Raw genomic sequence first — 20,808 nt, 5'->3', positions numbered from 1 at the left:
TCCGGTAACTTGCTTGTCTTGTGTTCTGAATCCCCATTCTTCACCGTGACCGGCAGCTGTGGGGAAATTCTGCCCGTGACCATGTTAGTTCTGGAAGAAAAGTGATTTTATTGAAGCAAGAGAATTCTTTTCTGTTTATTTTTCTAACAATGGAGTAATTATGGTGAAAGACTACCCGTGACACACACCATTTCTAACATCTGAAATGAAGAGTACCTCCTTGTTCTGTTCAAGCAAGTGCCTTTTGGCCTCTGAATAGGAACAGTTGTGCGGCTGGTGCAGGGCTGGGGAGTAGTTTCCGCTCTGTTGTGCATACGGTTGCTATGGGGTTGCTACCACCACTACCACCACCACCACCACCACCACAGTAAGGTTTCTCATGAGCACAGCTCAGTGTTCTGGAATTCCCGTTCTTTGCGGTGTTGCCCATAATTAAGATCCACACAGTCGAATGCCTCTGCATCATCAATAAGGCACATAGGGGTCAACTTAAGTCTTCTTCCAGCATCGGCACAGTCTTACACAAGGTGGGCAAGTAGGCACCGGTGTACACAGAAAGAACAAGTGAATGCAGATGCAAAGATTTCACTTTAATGCTAGTATCCCATTGCCTTGCAAGCATTCTAACTAGTGTTTACTAGTCAAACGTGCTGTAATAATGTCAAAGGGTGGTTATAAAGCTCTCCTAACTAGTGAACTCAGTTCATGTGAAGCCAAGGTTACTGCACTGCGATGATCCCGTCGTCTCTTCTTTCTACCTTCTTACCTGCCTTTCTATCTTGCATGCTCTGACCAGAATAGTTAGTCTCTATTAGAGACCATCTCTGTTTTATTGTGATGGAAATGTGCACATCAAAACATCTGCCAGCACAACTTCCACCTTTACGGTCAGTGCTATGGATTGAGCACATTCTTCATGTTGCGCCTCTGTTATCATTTTTTTTCCCCCGAGATCCAGTGCCTTTACTGGAGAATTCTATTAAGCATGTAATACTACACAAACTATTCCAAGATATAGAAAAGGACAACACACCACCAAACTCATTCCATGAAGCAATATAACCGTGATAACCCAAAGTAAGCAAAGACATTACCAGAATAGAAAACTACAGACCAATATGCCTTAAGAACAGAGGCAACAATTTTCAACAAAATTCTAGCCAATAGAATCCAATATCTCTTTTTTTTTAGGTTAAAATTTCCTTTTCCTTTTTTCCCTAACAGTTTTATTGGCACATAATTTACATATTCATCATCATGTTTCAGAATAGTCTACTACCATCATTTCTTCTGGGTACGTGCCTAGCTAGGAGTCAGGATAACTAGGTCATATGGTAGTTCTGGGTTCAGCTCTCTCAGGAGCCCCCAAACTTTCCCACCATTTTCTGTTCCCACCAGCAATGGATGAGGGCTGGTCACAGATCCAGTTTCTCCAAACTTCATTTCCTGGGTTTGTTGTTGTTCAGCATTGCCTTAATTGGGGTGATGTGATATCTCCTTGTGGTTTTGATTTACATGCTTCTAGTGCAGCGGTTCTCAACTTGGGGTCACGACCCCTTTGGGGGTCGAATGATCCACAGGGGTTGTCCGATTCATAACAGTAGCAACATTAAAGTTATGAAGTAGCAACAAAAATAATTTTATGGTTGTGGGGGCTCACCACAACATGAAGAACTGTCTTACAGGGTCGTGGCATGAGCAAGGCTGAGAACCACTGCTCTAGTGGCTAATGAATGGAACCTGTTGAATAGGGGTGGTGGTGCAGTGGGCTACACGCTGAGCTGCCAGCTGCAAGGCCAGTGGTTCACACCCACCAGCCGCTCCGCTGAAGAACAACGAGGCTGTCTCCTGCCGTAAAGATTTAGTCTCAGAAACCCAAGGGGGAAGTTCTGCCCCGTCCTGCAAGGTTTGGATGAGTCAGAATCAATTGAATGGTGGTGAGTAGGTTTTGATGGCTAATGAAAGAGGTTTGGTGGTGCTATCAGATAAGCGTTGGAATGATAACCACAGGTTGGCTGTTCAAACCCCTCAGCTGCACCATGAGAGAGAGATGAGGCTGTCTGTTGCTATGAAGCTTTCCAGCCTTGGAAACCCTGTATAAGGTCGCTGTGAGTTGGAGTTGATTTGTTGGCTAATGAGGAAGCCCCCGTGTGAGACCTGTGTAAGCACTGAGCTGCTCACAGAAAATCTGTGGTTTCAACCTGCCTGCTGTTCATGGGACAAAGATGGAGCAGACTGCTTTCAGAAAGATGTTCTTTTGGAAACCCTCTGGTGTAGTTCTGCTCCGTTCTTTGTGGTCACTATGAAAATGTCCTCTTTACAAGTTCAGTTTTTAACTTCATCAGGTGGTTTGTCTTTTTGTTGATAACAGTTAGGGGTTTGTATATATGTATTTTATTTAGATAGGCTTTTACCTGATGCATGGGTCTGAAAATAGTTTCTCAGTCTGCAGGCTCGCTTCAGTTTTGTTGATAGAAATAACTAGTCTTCAACTTTCAGTTTTGACCTTAACAGGCAAGTTTCTAGAACAGTGCAAGGAATTCCTATTTACTGCTCACTCTGATTTCCCAGCTACCAGTTTGCTCTCAGTTTGCCACATTTGCTCTCTCAGTACATGTATGTGGACGAGTCAAGGCATGCTACTGCTGGAAGTCTAATCGATGTATGTACGGGCAGGTTTATTCCAAAGAAAACACACAGGCTGCGGACACGTTCTCCCAGCCTTGCTGTGGGGATCTGTGTCTTCGCGCTGTCTCATGGTAATCGCTGGACGCCGTCCTGGCATGTGAAGTTCACTGCTTGCGGAGGAAAGAGCGGCGTGTGTAGCTGCGTCTGCGTCTGCAGCAGGAAGGGAACCCTGTGTTCAGCAGCCGGGGCGGGGGTGTGGGTATGTGTTGCGGATGAGCAGAGAGGCACAGGAGCCGGTGCACACGTCAGTCTTTGGCAGGACTGTTCTGCTGGGGCTGATTGTGTGCCTCCTGACATAGAAACGGACACAAACAAGGACACGCAGTCGGCAGTAAAGCCCCGCGCCCTCAGTCCACACTGGGAAAAGGAAGCGGAAAGATAGTGGTGATGGCAGCATAAACTGTCAGACACTTGTTTAATGAGCCGTAGCGAGTCCTCCTCATCCAATGCTCGTGTTGAACCTCCCAGCCCCCTGATCCCTCCTGGAAGGTGAGCCTGGCGTGTAGTGGGAGCTGTTCCATCGCGTGGCTTGCCTGTCCCCGTTTCTCTAACGTTCCTGGGCTGTGGCCCCGCCTCTCTCCCTGTCTGTTAATGCAGTTGGAATACCAGGATGCCTTGGAGACCGCGGCCCGAGCTGAGGGCCTCTCCCTGGATGTCTCCACACACTCTCATCTGAGAATCCTGGACGAGGACCATCCCAAGGGAAAGTACCATCACGGCCTGAGTGCGCTGAAGCCCATCCGGACCACTTCCAAGTAAGTCGGGCTCTCCTGGCTCAGGGTACCCTCGGGGAGACTCTGGGCGCCGAGGTCAGAGCACTTAGGGAGACCTGGCTTTCGTCAGGGGGGTTTCCTGAGCAGCTCGGTGGTGGGAGCTGCCCTTCGGGTTCCTCTCCTCAGGCACCAGCACCCTGTGGACAATGCTGGGCTCTTCTCCTGTATGACCTTCTCCTGGCTCTCTTCGCTGGCCCGTGTGGCCCACAAGAAGGGGGAGCTCCTGATGGAGGATGTGTGGCCTCTGTCCAAGTACGAGTCTTCCGAGGTGAACTGCAGAAGGTAGGCGTCTCTGCTCCGCCCTCCGCTCCCACATACCGGATACCTAGGGCCTGAGCTAGGAGTGCGGGTCCAGCAGCGGGAAGGCCACGGCTTGGGTGTCCTCGGAGCTGTCCAGTGGTGGGAGGGACGCCGAGGGATGGCTTTCTCTGTGCTCTTCTGCTTGATCTTCTGTTTCCGCCTTGATCCTATTTTAACCACGGGCTTTCTCTCTCTCTCTCAGCCCCGCTTCTCTTCCTGAGTCCGCAGGGAGATTATGTTGCTGCCTTGTGACAGAATACATTTTTGTGGTAGCTGATTGTCATGATTAAAATGCTAGCTTGCAACTTCACACTTTGCCACAGGGTCCTTCAGCAAGGGGTGGGCCACCTCGAGAGAGGAAGTTCTTAGCCCCCAACCTGTTTCCACTGAGGCACAGTTTTCCATTGTTTTTCTGGGTGGAAGGGAAAAAAAACACCTTTGCTCTCATCCTTTGACTTCCGAGAGGCCCCCTGTACCGAGTAAATAGGTAATTCTCCCAGAAGGGCCTTTCTTCCCCAGGCCGGCGCAGGTGGAGAGTCTGTGTATAATTTGAGGAGACCTTGTCTTGAGTGGTTCCACAGGCGACGGCAGGAGGGCAGCTGGGGCATGCCTGTCCATCCGGGAGATGTATAACGAGGACATGTGCCCTTGTTAAGACTAGAGAGACTGTGGCAAGAAGAGCTGAAGGAAGTTGGGCCAGACGCTGCTTCCCTCCGAAGGGTTGTGTGGATCTTCTGTCGCACCAGGCTCATCCTGTCCATCGTGTGCCTGATGATCACGCAGCTGGCTGGCTTCAGTGGACCAGTAAGTTCTAACCATCCTTTCTGACCGTCTCCAGGGGTCCGACTTTGGTCAGTTCTAACACTCGTGTTCTGTTGCAGGGTTGTTGATTTTTTTTTTTAGTGGGGGGGGGGTGTATGTGTGCGTGCATGCGTGAGCTCCTAGCTTTGGGCTAGTTGGCAGCCGTGGTGGTGCCTCCAGGTCTGTTGAGAGGGAGCAGTTGCCTCTGGCGTGATTGGTAGTTTGCCAGCCGCTGGAAGGAGAAGCGGGCAAGTGTGGATGGTCGCGACATGGCACCGGCTTGCTTCCCCCGGAGCAGCGTGCTGAGCTCTCCTGTTGTATGTTGTCATGAGATGACAGTCTTGGCGGGGACGGCCGTGTGTTGGCAGTGGTGTGAGGGGCGAGGGCAAGCTGGCGAGCTGGCCGTGGTGACGTACCGATTGACCAGCACGTCTAAGCGGGCAGAGCAGTGACCTCATGGCAGTGGCTGGATCTGCGCACAGGAGCGCCGGGGAGGCTAGAGTCATGCTGAGCTCTTCAGGGTCTGAGCCGGAGTCCTCGAAGCCGTGGTTTACAGTGTAAACTGTGCGGCAGGGTCGGGGCAGCGTGGTGTCTCCGCAGTGTGCACACCGAAGCGGAGCTGAGAGCCTTTTCATGGTCACACTGCGGCGGGCACTAGTTTCTTACGCTCGCTGTTGTGCCTTTCGCGGGAGGCTCTGGTGAACTCTGTTCCCTACACGTGTGTGTGGACATGGGAGCAGGGCACTGCTCAGACGGTGCCGTTTCCCTGTGCGGGTAAGTATGGTAATTAGGTAAAAAAATGAAATCTCAGGGTGTTCTTTTCGTTGGGGTTTTTTTTGTTTGTTTGGTTGGTTTGGTTTTTAATGTTTGATGCTCTTTTAAAAGTCCAGGCCTTTATTTATTTACTCTCCTGAACACGCCTTTTCTGATATTGGGCTTCTATGTTACTTGACCTCACTAACATGCTTTCTTGTGTAACTTTGACGCGAGAGGGACCGTGTAAGTGAATGTTCTGTGATGGGATTGCCCAAACATCTTCTTAGGACCAGCTTCCCCCAAGAAGAGCTTCTGTCATTGTTTCACTACAACCCGCTCTTGGGTGGGGGTGGGGGGGAGGGACCCAGGCTGTCTTGATTCGGTGATAATGAGCTTTCTTGATTCCATTTGGTCAGCGCAAGAAATTCACTGGCTCCCCCCCCCCCCCCGTCCCCCTTTAAAAAATAAAAGGTGGGAGAAGAAATCTAGGAATTGTTGGGGTTTTGATTTTGACTGGGGGAACCGACCTCAACTACCCACACGTATTTAGCTTGGTAGCTTTCCAGTCACCTCCCTGAGCATCTGCCCATCCCCATCACTCTGGGGAAGCCACAGAGAGACCAGAGAAAGCGGGGAGACTTCCTTTAATAGGGCCCCAGCAGTGTGCTGCTCTCCACCCTCTTGGGGAAGAGCACTCTAGGCCAGCCTTCCTTCAGGAGACCCCACCCTAGACCAGTGGCAGAAGTGGCTGACTGACCATGGGCAGTGCACACACCTTCCCTACCCCGCCCCCATTTGGAAGTTCTGACCTGCAAACATGGCTTTTGGGTTGGGAATTGAAGAGCCAGGCTGGCTTGGAGATTCGGACTGGCAGTGAGCTCACCTGCTTTCAGGACCCAAAGCCTCTCCAGGAGACATTCATTTCAGACTTCCTAGCTTGGCCCGACTTTCTGACTGGCTTAGTCTGTTCTTACAGACAAGATGCACACACACTCCCGCCCCCCAAAGATAGCATCACTGTTCGGTTTTTGTTTTTTTTTTTTGGTTTTTAAAATCCTGCTGGCCAGCCAAGGCCCGGCATGCAAGCATCAAAGGGATCCAAAGGACCCTCTGGGGCCAGGGCACCCAGGGGTCACAGTAATGGCCGTGGAGGTCCCAGCTCTCTACATATGGCCCCGGCCTGCGGTGAGCAGCCAGACTGCTGTACTTCAGAGAGGTGCTTTGGCGAGAGCCTCCCTAATGGATTAGGACAGTTCTGAGACCAGGCCTGACCTCTAATTTGTGTGTAAAGAATTAGCATCCACCTGGAGATCTGCCTGAGAAGGCTGCTTCCCGCAGTGCACTCTCCTGGTGAATGCTAACTTTCCCAAAGGCTTTTGGGGGAAAGAACAGTGCAAAGCCCTGTAGAGAGGTAAGTTCCCCTCCACCCTTCCGAACCTCCCTCCAGCTGCAGCTTGCTTGGTGCTGTCAGCATCTGGCTCTGGGGGGAGTCTCTGTAGTGGGACCAGTGACAGAAGCTGTTCTTTAGAATTTTCAGGATGGCTGTATTCTGCGGTCAGAATGAGAGAGTCAAGCTGGGCAGAATCTCTCGCCGAGTTCAGGTAAGGTAATGTTTATTCACTGGGAATGCTTTCCACAGCCAGACAGCTATGCGGAGAACCTCACATTTTCTCCCAGTTTGTTACATTTAAATGATAAACCTCTATCTTTTTAAAGTTAAGTTTTGGTTGGATTTTTCATGCAAACCCTTTTTTCTCCCCCTCCCTCTATTTCATACAAAATGGTTTGAAATGTGATTGGGTTGTTGTTTTTTTGTTTTGTTTTGTTTTGGTTCTTTTTACCTTTTTTTAAAAAAAAAACAAAACAAAAGGCCTTGTGTGTTAGAAATTCTTTAATCTGATGTTTCCTCTCACCCCACCCCACCCTGCACCCCACAATCTTGCCTAGTGTGAACGTTCATTATGCCTTTTGCCTTCCCACGCTCCTTCCCCCTGGGAGGGGCTGACGCTATTACCCCCACGCTGAAAACAAACAGACACAAAAGGGGCACACTAACGGTCCGGGAAGGAAGGAAGGAAGGAAGGAAGGAAGGAAGGAACCCAGACCAACAACCTGCTGTTCTTCCGCACCTTCCCTTGGAGCCTGGCCGGGCAGTGCCGTGGTGTGTGAGAAAATGCTTTACGGCACGGCCGTCCTGCGTGAGAAAAAAGGGGGCTGAGGCCCTGCTGTTCACGGACTCAGTTCCCCATTTTGGATTGCATACTGGAAAAGAAGCCACTCTTCTTGCTAGGAAACCAAGAACCCAAGTGTGTGCAGTGGCAACCCAAACAATGGGTATAAGCCTAAAACCCGGGGGGGCGGGGGCGGGGGGAGGTGGGCCACAACACAGGAGTCCTTTGAATCGGAAATCTATCTGAACAGGTTACCTTCTGGGACTTGACATACACTTGATTGGGGATCTCCTAGGATCTAGTGGACATGCGATATTGATTTACTCTCAGGAGGACATTGAAATACCAGCTAACCCAGAGAGTGTCCGGGTCCTGGAACGCAGCATTAGCTGCCTCAGGACACTTGCTGCGGGCCTCCAGTTGTGCCTGTCACGGGGCACTGGCTACCACTGCAGGGTAGCCTTGCCTATCAGGAACCCGGGTAGACTGGGTGGGCGGGTTTCTCCTTGAGTTCATTTTTTTTCTCCTTCCTTTGGGCGGGGGTGGGGTGGATCGGTTTGGCTCTCTTTGGTTCACGGTTTGCTTTGTTTTATTTTTTGGAGAAATCCATTTTAGCTGCAAGGACTCTGCAGGGGGCCAGTGGGGTTTCTCCTCGGGGCCGGAGTTAGTTCTGCATTCTGTCCAAAGCTTTTCCTCACAGCCCCTCTAGCCCCTGCGACTTCAGCTGGTGGGCCTCACTGGGGGCCTTCTCAGTTTTGTTTTGCTTTTTTTTTTTTTTTTTAATTCTCTTTCCTTGGCAGCAAAGTCTTTATTCCTAGAGAGTGTACTCCGCTGCAGCATCATTGTGACTCCAGGAGCCCTAACCAATTCAGTGCTCTCAGCTTGATGTACTCCTTCGGACTCTGCAGACAGATGTTGGTTCTCATTCTGTATTTGCACGGTGTGCCGGGCCAACAAGTGTTGGAGGCCGGCTGACCTGTTAGATGGCGAGCCCTGTGTAACTCCACTCTGTATGTTCCCGCAATACGCCTCCTGCTGTACAGTGTCTGTGAGATGGTACTTTCATTTATTCGTTTTTTGATTTTTCAATAAAAGTACGTTGCTCCCACTTGCTGGTATTTAATCCTGTTGCTGAATGTGCCTTGTGCGAGTGTGTGCTCCGGCGCTGCAGGACCTCAGAGCTGGAGGTGGCAATCGGTGGTTCTTGGGGGCTGGCTGCTTCCCTCTCTGCAGGTGGTGTTAGACATATGCTACCTGAGGTAACATGTTTTTGTTCTTGGGAGGGACGGGAGTGGGTGGGAAGGGGGGCCGAGGGGCGGGTGTCTGGATTTTTGGATAGTCTGCTTTGTTTGCTCCTTTCTGTGCCATTAAACTGCCGATGTTTATTTTCAGGAAGGTTTTGCAAATGCACTTCTCCCTCTTCCCCGTACAACTGTAGGTACACTGTTCCTTCTTCTCAAATAAGCACGTTTGAAATGATCCCCACCCCCCAAAAAAGGGTCTTCATTTCACTTAAAGAATGGTTAGCGGTGTGTGCAGAAGATTCCGAATAAAGGTCAAATACATACTTTTGATGGCCAAGAGTTAAGAGTGCACTTTCGGCGCGTGGACAGGTTTATGTTACATTAGAAAGAGTACCAGTTATTTTGATGGAGTCCGTACAGGACAGAGTTTCCCATTGGATCTACCCCCTTTCCCATGAAACACCCTGAGTGGCATCACCGCAGACAGGCTGTCGGAACAGCTGTCTTCCCAAGTGGCTGTCCTTCTCCTGCCCACTCACTCACCGCTGGACGGTGGCACGGCCTACTCTTTCTAACTTAACACAAAACCGTGGCCATGTGTGGGTGCTGTGGAGACACTGACAGTGGGGTGTGTCTCTCCCTGTAGGCCTTCATGGTGAACCGCCTCCTGGAGTACACCCAGGAAACCGAGTCTAACCTGTGGTACAGCTTGCTGTTAGTCCTGGGCCTCTTGCTGACAGATGTCGTGCGGTCTTGGTCGCTGGCCTTGACTTGGGCTCTGAATTACCGAACTGCTATCCGGCTGCGAGGGGCCATCCTCACCATGGCCTTCAAGAAGATCCTGAAGTTAAAGAACATGAAGGAGAAGTCTCTGGGCGAGGTGCGTTCCGGTGATGCTTCAGGGCAGACAGCGAGACGAGAGCTCCAGCTCGCTCTTCCCCTGGGACCCTGCCTGGTCCTTCCTCAGCTGGGGACGCGTGGCCCGCATCCTTGAAGGTCCCTCTCACCACCCTCCGTGTTCCCACAGCTCATCAACGTTTGCTCCAATGACGGCCAGAGGATGTTTGAGGCAGCTGCCGTTGGCAGCTTGTTGGCTGGCGGGCCCGTCGTTGCCATCTTGGGCATGATTTATACTGTAATTATTCTGGGACCCACGGGCTTCCTGGGATCGGCTGTCTTTGTCCTCTTTTATCCAGCCATGGTAAGTAAGTCGGCCTCCCCCCTTTCTCTGGACGACAGCTTCTCCCTGGGAGAGCAGTTACTTCCACTGAGCTCTGGCAGGCATCACCCGGGCAGCCATATCCCTGTTGGAAATGTCTTCAAAGCAGGGACCAGGCTCAGAAAAGTCTGGAACAAGCGCTCAGTCACACAGGCAGAATTTTGCTCTGAGGGGAAGTGGGTGAGGGAAAGCTGTGGGCCCCCCTGAGATTGGAAAAGAGTCTGCCCCAAGGAGGCGGCCTGCAGGTGCTCCGGACACTTAGCCGACTGGCTCGCCTGCGCCCCTGGTGGAAGGACCCACTCCCTGCAGGTAATAGGAGACCTGGTCTGGTTTCGTGGCCTCACCAAGCTGTGAGAGTTCAATTAGCGATGTTGGGCAGAGCTTAGCGAAGACCACTTTTGCTTGAGAACAGCACCGTGAGACTGTCAGATGGAATCTTGGCCTGACCCGGGAGACAGAATTTGAGGTTCATTGTAGAACGGCCAGACAGTTCCTCCAATTCGGATGCGCTCTCACTGGCAGGGCGTCCCTTGTCTTCTCAGATGTTTGCATCGCGGTTCACGGCATACTTCCGGAGGAAATGTGTGGTGGCCACCGATGACCGAGTCCAGAAGATGAATGAAATCCTCACTTACATTAAATTTATTAAAATGTATGCCTGGGTCAAAGCCTTTTCTCAGAGCATCCAAAGTGAGTGTTGAAGATCCCACACGCACGAGTGGGGTGGGACCCTGGGGACCCTCGTGTCATAGGGTTGTCACCCCGTAGACTCCTGATTGGGAAGGGCTTCTCAGAGACTTAAGCCTGTGTCCCCATTTCACAAGTGGCCTAAGAAACTCCCAAGGCCACAAGGACAGGTTAGAAATAATCCATTCTATTTTCAAAGCCGTCTCTTTGTGCGCTCACGGGCCCTTGGTTTCCTGGCCTAGCTGTGAGGGCGTCACTAAAAAGAGCGTCCGAGGGCTCCAGGTGCACCTCCCGTGCCCGGAGCTGCTGTGATTTCAGATGCCGTGGAGACGGGCCTGTGGCCCTGGCCGGGGAGCGTGCTGGAGGAAACACGCGCCAGCTGCTCTGTGCTGCTGGCGCTGCCACGCACGAGGGGCTTGTTGGCCTGAGTCAAGGTGCTCGCGCCCTTGCCTTGTCCTGATGCATGCATTTGATGCAGACATCAGCGTGCCCAGTAAAGGATATTAAATAATACATCATCAAGGGTCATTGGACCTTAATTCAAAGAAACGGGTTATTAACTAACCATAACCTGATAGTGAGCTGACTGAATCATTGCTGTGGAAAAACTCGTGGGCAAAAGGTGGAAACCAAACGAGCCTACCTGTGCAATGGGACATGAAGCAGCCACTCACAGACTGAAATTCTTGATACATGAGATGACACGGATGGACTTAGAGAACAGGATGCTGAGTGAAATAAACTGGGCACAAAAGAAAAATGATTGTCTGGTCCCACTTACGCGGCACTTGTAGAGCAAGCAGGCTCACAGAGGCAGAGAATTCAAGTACAGTGGGGCTATTGGGTCAGCATTGGTCTGTGGACCACAAGACCGGCAGTTCAAACTACTCTTGAGAGAGAGGAGGCACTGTCCTCCTGTGAAGTGACAGCCTGGAAACCCCATCGCTAGCGCGGCGATGCGTAGGAATCGACTCCCTGAGAGTGGGTGAGGACCTGTGAGAGGGGGAGGTGATAGAGGTTTTGTTTAATGGGTGTGGACTTACTGTCTGGAGTGATTGTAAAAATCTGTACATTGCTAGCTGGTACTGATTACACAAGAGCATGAGTGTAACCTTGCTAAAAATCTGCACTTATAAATGGCAGATTTCATGATGCAGATACCTTACCATCATAATAGGGAGAAATATGTCAGGTTCGGATCCAGGGACCCGCTGCTCTACTCTGCTTACTGACCCACCCTCCAGAAGCCCCAGCTAGGGCTTTGTAGTTTACGGGGCAGGGCACCTTCACGGGTGTCCAGCTTCCTGTGTTGACTCAGTTGCCGCTGCTAAGAAACAAATGGATGATTCATGGCTGTTGACACACTGACTGCTGATGGTCCCCTCAGGCTTTTAGAAGTCCTAGTTGTCGGATCTGAGATTCTGTTCGCCTTTCAGCCCTTGGCTGTGGTACCTTTGCTTGGGTGTTTAAATGTGAAAAGAGTATGTCAGGTGCCATTTAAAATCAGTGAGCAAGTTTGTTTTAATAAATCTTAGGGCCCAGCTCTGAAGATAGTTCCCAATGTCCTCGCCAGTGTTGATGCGGTGGGGGTGGGGGTAGCACTCAGAAGCGGTGCTCTTAGGTTTGAAGATGGTTCACTACGTGAGTTGTCTCACTTCCTACTCCACGGTCTCCAGTACCTTGTTGTTTCTCTGATCGTTCCTTCTGTGGAAGTTGGCTCTCGTACAATTTCTTCTTCCCGCCACCCCTTCTGCTTTCTATGTGGAGCCTCCATCCCAGGGCCAACTTGCAGTGAGCAATTTGGGGAGATGTTCTCTCCTCCTGTCTCCCTTGGCTATGGTAGCCTCTCCTGTAATCCTCCAAGCGGAAAATAAGCAACAACCAGGCAAGCAGGCTGCCAAGTGCAAGTGCATCCAGGATGCTCATTCCCTCTAAGCTAGTTCTCAACCTTCCTAATGCCGCCGCCCTTTCAGACAGTTCCTCCTGTTGTGGGGACCCCCCCACCATAAAATTATTTTTGTTGCTACTTCATCACTGTGATTTTGCTACTGTTATGAGTCGGGTGACCCCTGTGAAAGGGTCATTCGATTCCCAAAGGGGTCACAACCCACAGGTTGAGAACTGCAGCTCTAAACATTATATTAAAAAAAAAACAACCCCAAAACTGGCGGGAGTGGGGAGGGAGGGGGGAATGAGGAGCTGATACCAAGGGCTCAAATAGAAAGCAAATGTTTTGAGAATGATGAGGGCAAGGGCAACAAATGTAAAAATGTGCTTGATACAATGAATGTATGTGTGGATTGTGCTAAGAATTGTCCGACAAATGTGCTCGACACAATGTACGTATGGATTGGGATGGAAGTTGTACGAGCCCCCAATAAAATGATTTTTTAAAGTTGTACAAGCCCTCAATGAAATGATTTTTTTTAAAAGAACCAGAAACAAAACTTGGAAGAAGAATGAGAAAGAAGCAGGTGGTGGTAATTTCCCCCATAGAGATGGAGTGACTTGACTCATTGAAACACCCCTAGCCCCCGGCTTGTGTACCAGTGCTCCTGTCTGCACCAGCAGCCACCCCTACTCAAAAAGAGTGCTTCCTAAGTGCCATGGGGTTGATTTAAAACTTCACTGTGAGACCAAGGGCTCAAGTGTTTTAAGAATGACGAGGACAACAAATGTACAAATGTGCTTGACCCAATGGATGTATGGATGGATTGTGATAAGCATTGCACGAGCCCCCAATAAAATGATTTAAAAAACCCAAAAACTTCACTGTGGCTGAAGACCTCCAGAGACCTAGGTGGTGACCAGTGGAGCAGTCCACAAGTGTCCCCTGACTTGGCTTTCTCTCTGCCCCTAGGAATCCGGGAGGAGGAGCGCAGCATCTTGGAGAAGGCGGGCTACTTCCAGAGCATCACTGTGGGCGTGGCCCCCATTGTGGTGGTGATCGCCAGCGTGGTTACCTTCTCGGCCCACATGGCACTGGGCTTCGATCTGACGGCAGCACAGGTCAGTGGCCCTCCGGGCTGGTGATGCTCCAACCCCTGCTCCTAAGGGATTTGGGGACTCTCCCAAGAGTTGGAAGGTACTACTTTTCAGTGGTGAGATTGAGCCAACTAATGGAAGAGGGAGGATTCCATCCTTAGGGGCAAGTAGCCGCTGTTGTTTTAGTTCTTCCAAGTTTGGATTTAATTCTAAAAGTTCAGATAATCTCTTAATTCAGATTTACTGAGAATTTTATTGAAGTTCTCATGTAAGCTATGAGACTCGCTGCCATTGAGGTGATTCCAACTCACAGGGCCCCTGTAGGACAAGACAGAACTGACCCTGTGGATTTTTTAACAGCTTTATTGGCATATAATTCACAAACTGTACAATTTTATGGTTCAGCCATATTAAGAAGCATTGCACAAAAAATCACCACCATAATCGATTTTAGAACATTTTCTTTGTTTTTGTATTCCTTGCCATTAGCTAGCTATAAACCTTTATGGGTGTAGAAAGCCTCATCTTTCTCCCGTGGGGGCGGCTCCCGATTTCCAATTGCTGACCTTTCTGTTAGCAGCCCACTGCATAAACACTCCATCACCAGGGCTCCTCATGTAACCTCCCCTTTAAAAAGCAAAGTATCCGGGTTAGAGTGACGCTTGACAGTTAAGTAGCAGCCGAAAGCAAGCTTGTAGTGAACTGTGGTGTGGCCTCATCAGACTCGACTTCCTCCTTGTTTCTGTTGTCAGGCTTTCACGGTAGTGACTGTCTTCAATTCTATGACTTTTGCTTTGAAAGTGACGCCGTTCTCAGTAAAATCCCTCTCAGAAGCATCTGTTGCGGCCGACAGATTTAAGGTGAGTGGCTCCTTCCCCACACCAGTGCCAGGAGGGTCCCTGGCAGAACCAACTTGTCTGTGTGCCGCCCCCCCCCCCAAGGCTGGCTGCTGTTTTGTTTGCCCTTCAACCCTTGGCAAGTTGTCCAGAAGGGGGGGGGCAGTGGAGGAGAAGGGACTGCACACACGCCGGGTTCTGGGCTCCAGGCAGCCTTCAGCCTAGACCAGCGTAGACATGTCCTGGCCTACTGACCCTTGGGGTGGTTTGATCCTAGACCATCAGAACTGCCAGGCGACTGACACTGTTGCCCCTCCTCCGTCTCTGACTGCCCTTTGGATTGGTCTCTATGCGAAGTCCTTCTCGATATTCTTCCTTCTCCTGTCCTGTGGTTGCCACTCACGATGCAGTGGCATGGGGATGGTCATGAAGCAGATCATGGTCCAGAGTTCAGTGAAGTGAGCATCCATCTTTATGTGGGTGGAGTCCCTTGCAGGTGTGTTTAGTTGATTATTCTCCTTTTTAGAAAAACAGAGATCCACGCTAGAGAGGGGACTGTATTTGGGAGGGAGGGAGTGAAAAGGAGAAGATGACTAATGCATTAGAAACAAGCCCAGAACAAGGGGCTCCAGCACCTGCGTGGCCTGGGAATTCTCCAGAATGCCCTGCTTAGGCCTACTCCTGCGGCTCCTGCTTCCGCCTGGGGAGACTAGTGCTGGCCACCTGCGGGCTTGACGCCCAGGTGTTTGCAGGATTAACATTGTCACCTGAAAGACTCACAAAGCACACATTGGATTTTCCTTTTTAAGAAGAATTTGGAATGGGATCTCGGGACCTACTTAGATCTACTTGGTTACAGTTCGTTCGCCAGGCGACTAATCTGATATCATCTTCCACACTACTGACCCCACCCTCGGCCCAGGGCTTGCTCAGGGGCCAAGAACCACTGTGATCAAAGCCCTGCCTCCCCCGCTCCCAAATAGCCAGTGGAGACTTCAGAAGGCACTTTTTCATGTCCTAAATTCCCACCCCCGTGCTTTCCCCGTGTGCGTCTGTGTCTTATTAGCGAGTGGGTTGGTGACCTTTTGGCTGAAAGCATACGCGTGCGTCTATAGTCCGGTTTGTTTTCTCCCCGTGTCTCCGAATCTTCTGCGTTTCTCTTCCCTTCCCATAGCGCAGGCCGAGGGCTTGCACTAGAGGCTGCCTGGTCCCAGCTTGGCTCCCCTGCTAGTCAGGAAGCTTCAGGGTCCATGTAGAAGCACAACCCCCAGGAGACTGCAGTCCCATCCTCGCCTGTTCTTCTTGGGGGGTGGGGTGTGTGTGTGTGTGTGTGTGTGTGTGTCTGTGTGTGTGTGTGTGTGTGTGTGTGTGTGTGTGTGTGTGAAGTAGATACTTAATCCAACAGAGAAAGTATTGTTGCTTAATCCCTCTCCCACACTAAACATTTCTTCTCATTACCTTCACTGGCTTATTCGCTGGAGTGACGACTGTCTTGCTTAGATTGGCCAGGGATCGGGGAGGGGACTGTTCATTAGGAATGTATCCGAGGCCATGCACACCAGTTTGCCTCAATCCTGGGGGATCATCTAAGGAAAGGCAGCCTTGGGGGCAGGAGGGGGCCATCCCTGAGAAGCATCCATTCTCCTGTCAGTTCCTGGGGGGACAGAGAGCCTCATCCAGTCGGAGAACTGCTGTTTCTACTCTCTGCCACTCTGCTTCGCCTGACCCCCTTACCCTTTGTGATGTGCAGTTCGGAATCTGATCGTCTTTTCTCTTATTTGACTTGCCCGGGGAGTCTATTTTGCAGTATAAGTGAGGGGTGGGAAGAGGAATCTAAGATTTCTAGGAGGATGATAACTTGTAGCCGTCCATGCGAAGCTACCTCCAATGTAGAATGGCTCAGTTTAGCAAAGGAACACCCAGGCGCCCAGTCAAACATCTTATGGGGCATATTTATACTAAAGTGCCATTGCTGTGGATCTGGAATTCTTATGTAACAGGGCCTCTGCAGGTTGTTTGACAAACCCATACGCAGTCAGTCAGGCCCTCTGGCTGCTCTGCACCTCTATCCTGGTTCGATTCTTGTTGTGAATGAGAGAACCATTTTGATAGCCGGCGTCCTGTGCTTAATCTGACCCCAGCATGTGCAGTTCCACATAGATGTCAGTTCACGTATGGTGGTGCCTTCTTCTGCATCACCTTTTGGGGCATCTTGCTGGGAGCTGGGGGTGGGGTGGGGAGCCTTGCTAGCGAGGAGGCACCAGCATTGCTCTGCGAATCTTTGTTGGGGCTTGGAAGTCCTTTGTTCATGCTTTGGGGAGAGTAGTGATGGGAATCCTGTGAGTGTGTGGTTTTGCTCTGAGGCGGTGGTCACAAGATTTGGCTCAGTCTCCAAGGAAAGGTCTGAACAGGAAGTAAACAGAAGGCTTATCAGCAGATTACCTGGAAACTTAAGCAGCAGTGCCACTTGTGAGAAGGTCGAGGATTAAGAAGGGATGAGCGAGCCAGTGAGGAAAAGAACAGGCTTAGAAATGCAGTGTCCAGGGCAGCGGTTCTCAACCTGTGGGTCTCAGCCCCTTTGGGGGGGTCAAACGACCCTTTTACAGGGGTCACCCGATTCATCACAGCAGCAAAATGACAGGAAGTAGCAATGGGAATAACTTTATGGTTGGGGGGTCACCACAATATGAGAAACTGTATTAAAGGGGTGCGGCATTACGAAAGTTGAGAACCACTGGTTCAGGAAATAGGGTTTGCTCATGGGGAAAGGGATTATTTTTTTCTCCCTGTTCATAATTAACATTTAGAGGCTCCTAAACTTTTTAATTGGGGCTTCTCAGTAAATCAGCAAGATTCTGACCTTGGGGTGGGGGTGGGGAGTTGCTTCCTCCCCCCCCCCCCCGGAGACATTCTGATGCTATTTAAAATTTTCTTTTAATTAATTTTTTTTCATATGAGCTTAAGCAGTGTATTGTCATTAGGGTTCCAGTTCATAGGAGCATGGGTTTATGCCGAACAAGAATTATTTATTTCAAACAAACATCGTTGGCTCAGGTCTCTGTGGCCGGTGGATGGCTGCAGGCAAGTTCTTACAGAATACACTTGTCTTCATCTGTTCAAAAACAGGAGATGACTTCCTGTGCCATGGGGGGAAAGAGTGATTTTGAGTTCAGGGTTAATAGATGACATTTGGGGACAAAACTCAACATGGACATCCACCCAGACCATGGATGCTTCGCAGCAAGCATGCGAGACTGCTGCTTTGCATAAACAACACATTCTCAGGTAGATCCAGCATGTTAAGGAAGGTCAAGGTGACCTTGGCAATGAATTCAAGGCACAGGAGTCAGCTCAGAAGGTTATCGCAAAGGGGATCCCACAGGGGTCATCTTGATAGATTTTCTCCAAGCGCACAGAATGATCACAGACTGATTACGAAGACATTTTCTTCTTTTACATTTTATTAGGGACTCATACAACTCTTACCACAATCCATACATATACATACATCAATTGTATAAAGCACATCCATACATTCCCTGCCCCAATCATTCTCAAGGCATTTGCTCTCCACTTAAGCCCCTTGCATCAGGTCCTCTTTTTTTTCCCCCTCCCTCCCCATTCCCCCCTCCCTCATATGCCCTTGGTAATTTATACATCGTTATTTTGTCATATCTTGCCACGAAGACATTTTAAGACAATCAAAAAAGGTGCTGGTGAGAAAAAAGCTTGACAGAGTGTACCAGGAATTTGGTTGTATCTCAGCGTGCCCCAGCTCATTCTTCAAGGGTGGCAAGGGCTGGCCTTTGCACGTTTTGCTGGCCAACCTTACCGCATCCACCATCCAGCACTGGATTTGCCCCTTTCGACTTCTTTCTGTTCCCAAACTCAAAGAACATTGAAAAGAAACCTGCTTCGACTCCTTCAAGAATGTCCAGACTGCCCTCTCGACAAGCGGTTAACTCGGCTACCCTGCTCATCCTGGAAATCTGTTCAGAGAGGGACCAGGCTTTGATTTCCAGGCTGAGCACAGGAGCGATACCTTCACTCTGGTCTCGTGGGGACTGTGAGCAGTCTTTGGGGTTCTAAGGGTCTCTGCACAAACTTAGGCTGTCGTGTGGTGGTTCACTTCCCTCCTCAGTGAGAGGAAGTGGCCGTAGACCATTTGGAAGTTAAATGACCACGTGAGGCTAGGAGGCGAGCATGTCACTTGTCATGGGAGTGCAGACCGAGAGAGCCAGGGCCTCAGGGTGTCCCCTCCCTCCCAGGCCCCTCACTGGGCTGCCGTCCCCTTCGACTTGTGAACTGCGTGAGCGTGCGCCCTCGGCTATCTCCCCCCTCCTGACCCAGTGCTCATCGCTGCACCCCTCTCTCAACCCCGCCAGAGTTTGTTTGTCATGGAAGAGGTTCACAGGATCAAGAAAAAGCCCTCCAGCCCGCACGTCAAGATCGAGATGAAGAAGGCCACTTTGGCCTGGGACCCCTCCCATAACAGTACCCAGAGCTCGCCCAAGCTGACCCCCAGACAGGAGAGAGACAAGAGGGCTTCCAGGGCCAAGAAGGAGAAGGGGCGGCAGCTGTCACACGCAGAGCACCAGGCGGTGCTGGCCGAGCAGAGGGGCCACCTTCTGCTGGACAGCGACGAGCGGCCGAGTCCTGAGGAGGAGGAGGGCAGGCACAGCCACCCGGGGAGCCTCCGCCTCCAGAGGACGCTGTACGGCATCGACCTGGAAATCCAAGAGGTAACCTGTTGCCAGAGTCGGCAGATGTGCTTTGTCATTTCAGCCAAGCTCCTTCAGGGGGCACTGGGTAATTTTGGATTGCATCGCAAATCTGGCCAGCTCCAACTCCAAACAGACCCCTTCAGCATCTAACCAGGGGACTTAAGAACAAACCCGTTTCCTGGGGGCTCCTCTTAAAAGCCAGGAGATTAAATGGTCCCATGAACTCACCCTGGTTTGGGCCAGAGTCAGGCTCGGATCTCTCTGAATGACCCCTCTCTGTGCTTCGTCCAGGGCAAGCTGGTTGGAATCTGCGGCAGCGTGGGAAGTGGAAAAACCTCGCTCATTTCAGCCATTTTAGGCCAGGTAAGATTTGCGAACTATCCTGCTGCTGCTTCTGGAGTCGGTTAGCAAGAGTCTCCGCAAAGATGAAATCGGGCCAGGCAGAGACCAAACGAATCCTTGGCCTGCATGGCGTGCCCCCTCACCTCACTCCTACTCTTCCCAGCACCAGGTCTGGCGGACGGCCTGGGTTGAGTGAGGGACAGCCCAGCTGGAGCCACGTGCTTCCCACGCCCCGGCTTTTAGCCAGTGTGCGTTTACCGAGTGCTGTGTGTGTCACACTCAGTGTAGAGAGGGCTCAGAGCTAAAGGGGAAGCAGAATCTGCCCTCTAGGAGTTCACGGTCATGCTCGGAGGTGGGGAGTAGGCCGTGTAGACAGGCCTGCACAGCCCAAGGCAAGGAGGGGTGTGTAGAGAGGGAGGGGCCCAGGTCAGGGCCCTTCTGTTGAGAGTTGTGGGCCACAGCCAAGGATCCTCCAAGACAGGTTCTCCTTTCCTTTGTTTTCGGACTAAATAATTGGGGGGAAAGTAAGGTACTTCCAATGGCTTTGAAACATGACTTCAAATGAAGCTTGACGTAGGTGGTTGGGGGAGAGTCAACATGAGACTGCTGGCACTGTCTGACAGGTGAAGTTCTTAGCTTCTTCACCAGCATCAAAGAGGGGCGGCTGGGAGTGCATTTTTACACTCATTCAGACTTTGGGCCGTTTCTGGTCTTGTTCTGCAGCCACTGTTCATTCGGTAGGAGTTTGGCTCTCCCAAGAGCCGGGGAGCCTGAGGTAAGCTGAGGAAGCTGTATCCTCACCTTCTTTCTGAGATGGGTCTTTTTAAAAAACTCACCGCTTTCTGGGTGATGTCTGACCATCAGTCAGATGTGAAGGCCACTGACATGAGACAGTAGGCGGAAGGAAAGAAGGAAGGAAGGAAGGAAAGAAGGAAGGAGGTCCCCTTGAAGTGCTCAGCAATCTCAGAGACTCCTTAATTCGGACGTGACTGGGACATGGTCAGGTTGACATCGGAGTGTGGCTTTGCCCTGTGTCCCATCACGGGAAGGAGAAGCTGGTTTGGGGCAGTGCTGTCTGTGCACTGTCCGGGTGGCAGCAGCCAGGAAGGCTCCGTTCTGGAAGGATTCGGACACTCTGAAATGCACCATCAGCATGTTGACCAGTTATGTCCTGCGGCAGGTGTGTGTGTGTGTGTGTGTGTGTGTAGGGGCGGGTGTGTTAGGACACGCTTGGATGTGCAAGTACTATACAAGCTAGTTAATAGATCTTTGTTTTGAAGCT

At 50.8% G+C, this 20,808-nt stretch overlaps 1 protein-coding gene across 4 annotated transcripts in view; it reads left to right on the top strand.

The window, feature by feature from the left end:
• ABCC5 (ATP binding cassette subfamily C member 5) overlaps positions 1 to 20,808 on the top strand; it is an 80,266-nt gene that overhangs the window by 25,153 nt on the left and 34,305 nt on the right. The window contains exons 3-12 of one of the 4 annotated variants that reach the window (XM_075556118.1): positions 3,286 to 3,443; positions 3,588 to 3,743; positions 4,418 to 4,565; positions 9,380 to 9,613; positions 9,761 to 9,934; positions 10,495 to 10,642; positions 13,500 to 13,648; positions 14,377 to 14,484; positions 18,846 to 19,202; positions 19,476 to 19,547. In XM_075556118.1, coding sequence (XP_075412233.1) covers positions 3,286 to 3,443; positions 3,588 to 3,743; positions 4,418 to 4,565; positions 9,380 to 9,613; positions 9,761 to 9,934; positions 10,495 to 10,642; positions 13,500 to 13,648; positions 14,377 to 14,484; positions 18,846 to 19,202; positions 19,476 to 19,547 — 1,704 coding nt within the window. Of the gene's footprint in view, positions 1 to 3,285; positions 3,444 to 3,587; positions 3,744 to 4,417; positions 4,566 to 6,846; positions 8,701 to 9,379; positions 9,614 to 9,760; positions 9,935 to 10,494; positions 10,643 to 13,499; positions 13,649 to 14,376; positions 14,485 to 18,845; positions 19,203 to 19,475; positions 19,548 to 20,808 lie in introns of those variants that run through there. The other 3 variants (XM_075556121.1, XM_075556120.1, XM_075556119.1) reach the window with 3 other exon arrangements.

Source organism: Tenrec ecaudatus, chromosome 8, assembly GCF_050624435.1.
Source record: "Tenrec ecaudatus isolate mTenEca1 chromosome 8, mTenEca1.hap1, whole genome shotgun sequence".
NCBI lineage: Eukaryota > Metazoa > Chordata > Mammalia > Afrosoricida > Tenrecidae > Tenrec > Tenrec ecaudatus.
This window is presented reverse-complemented; position numbering and strand designations above follow the sequence as displayed.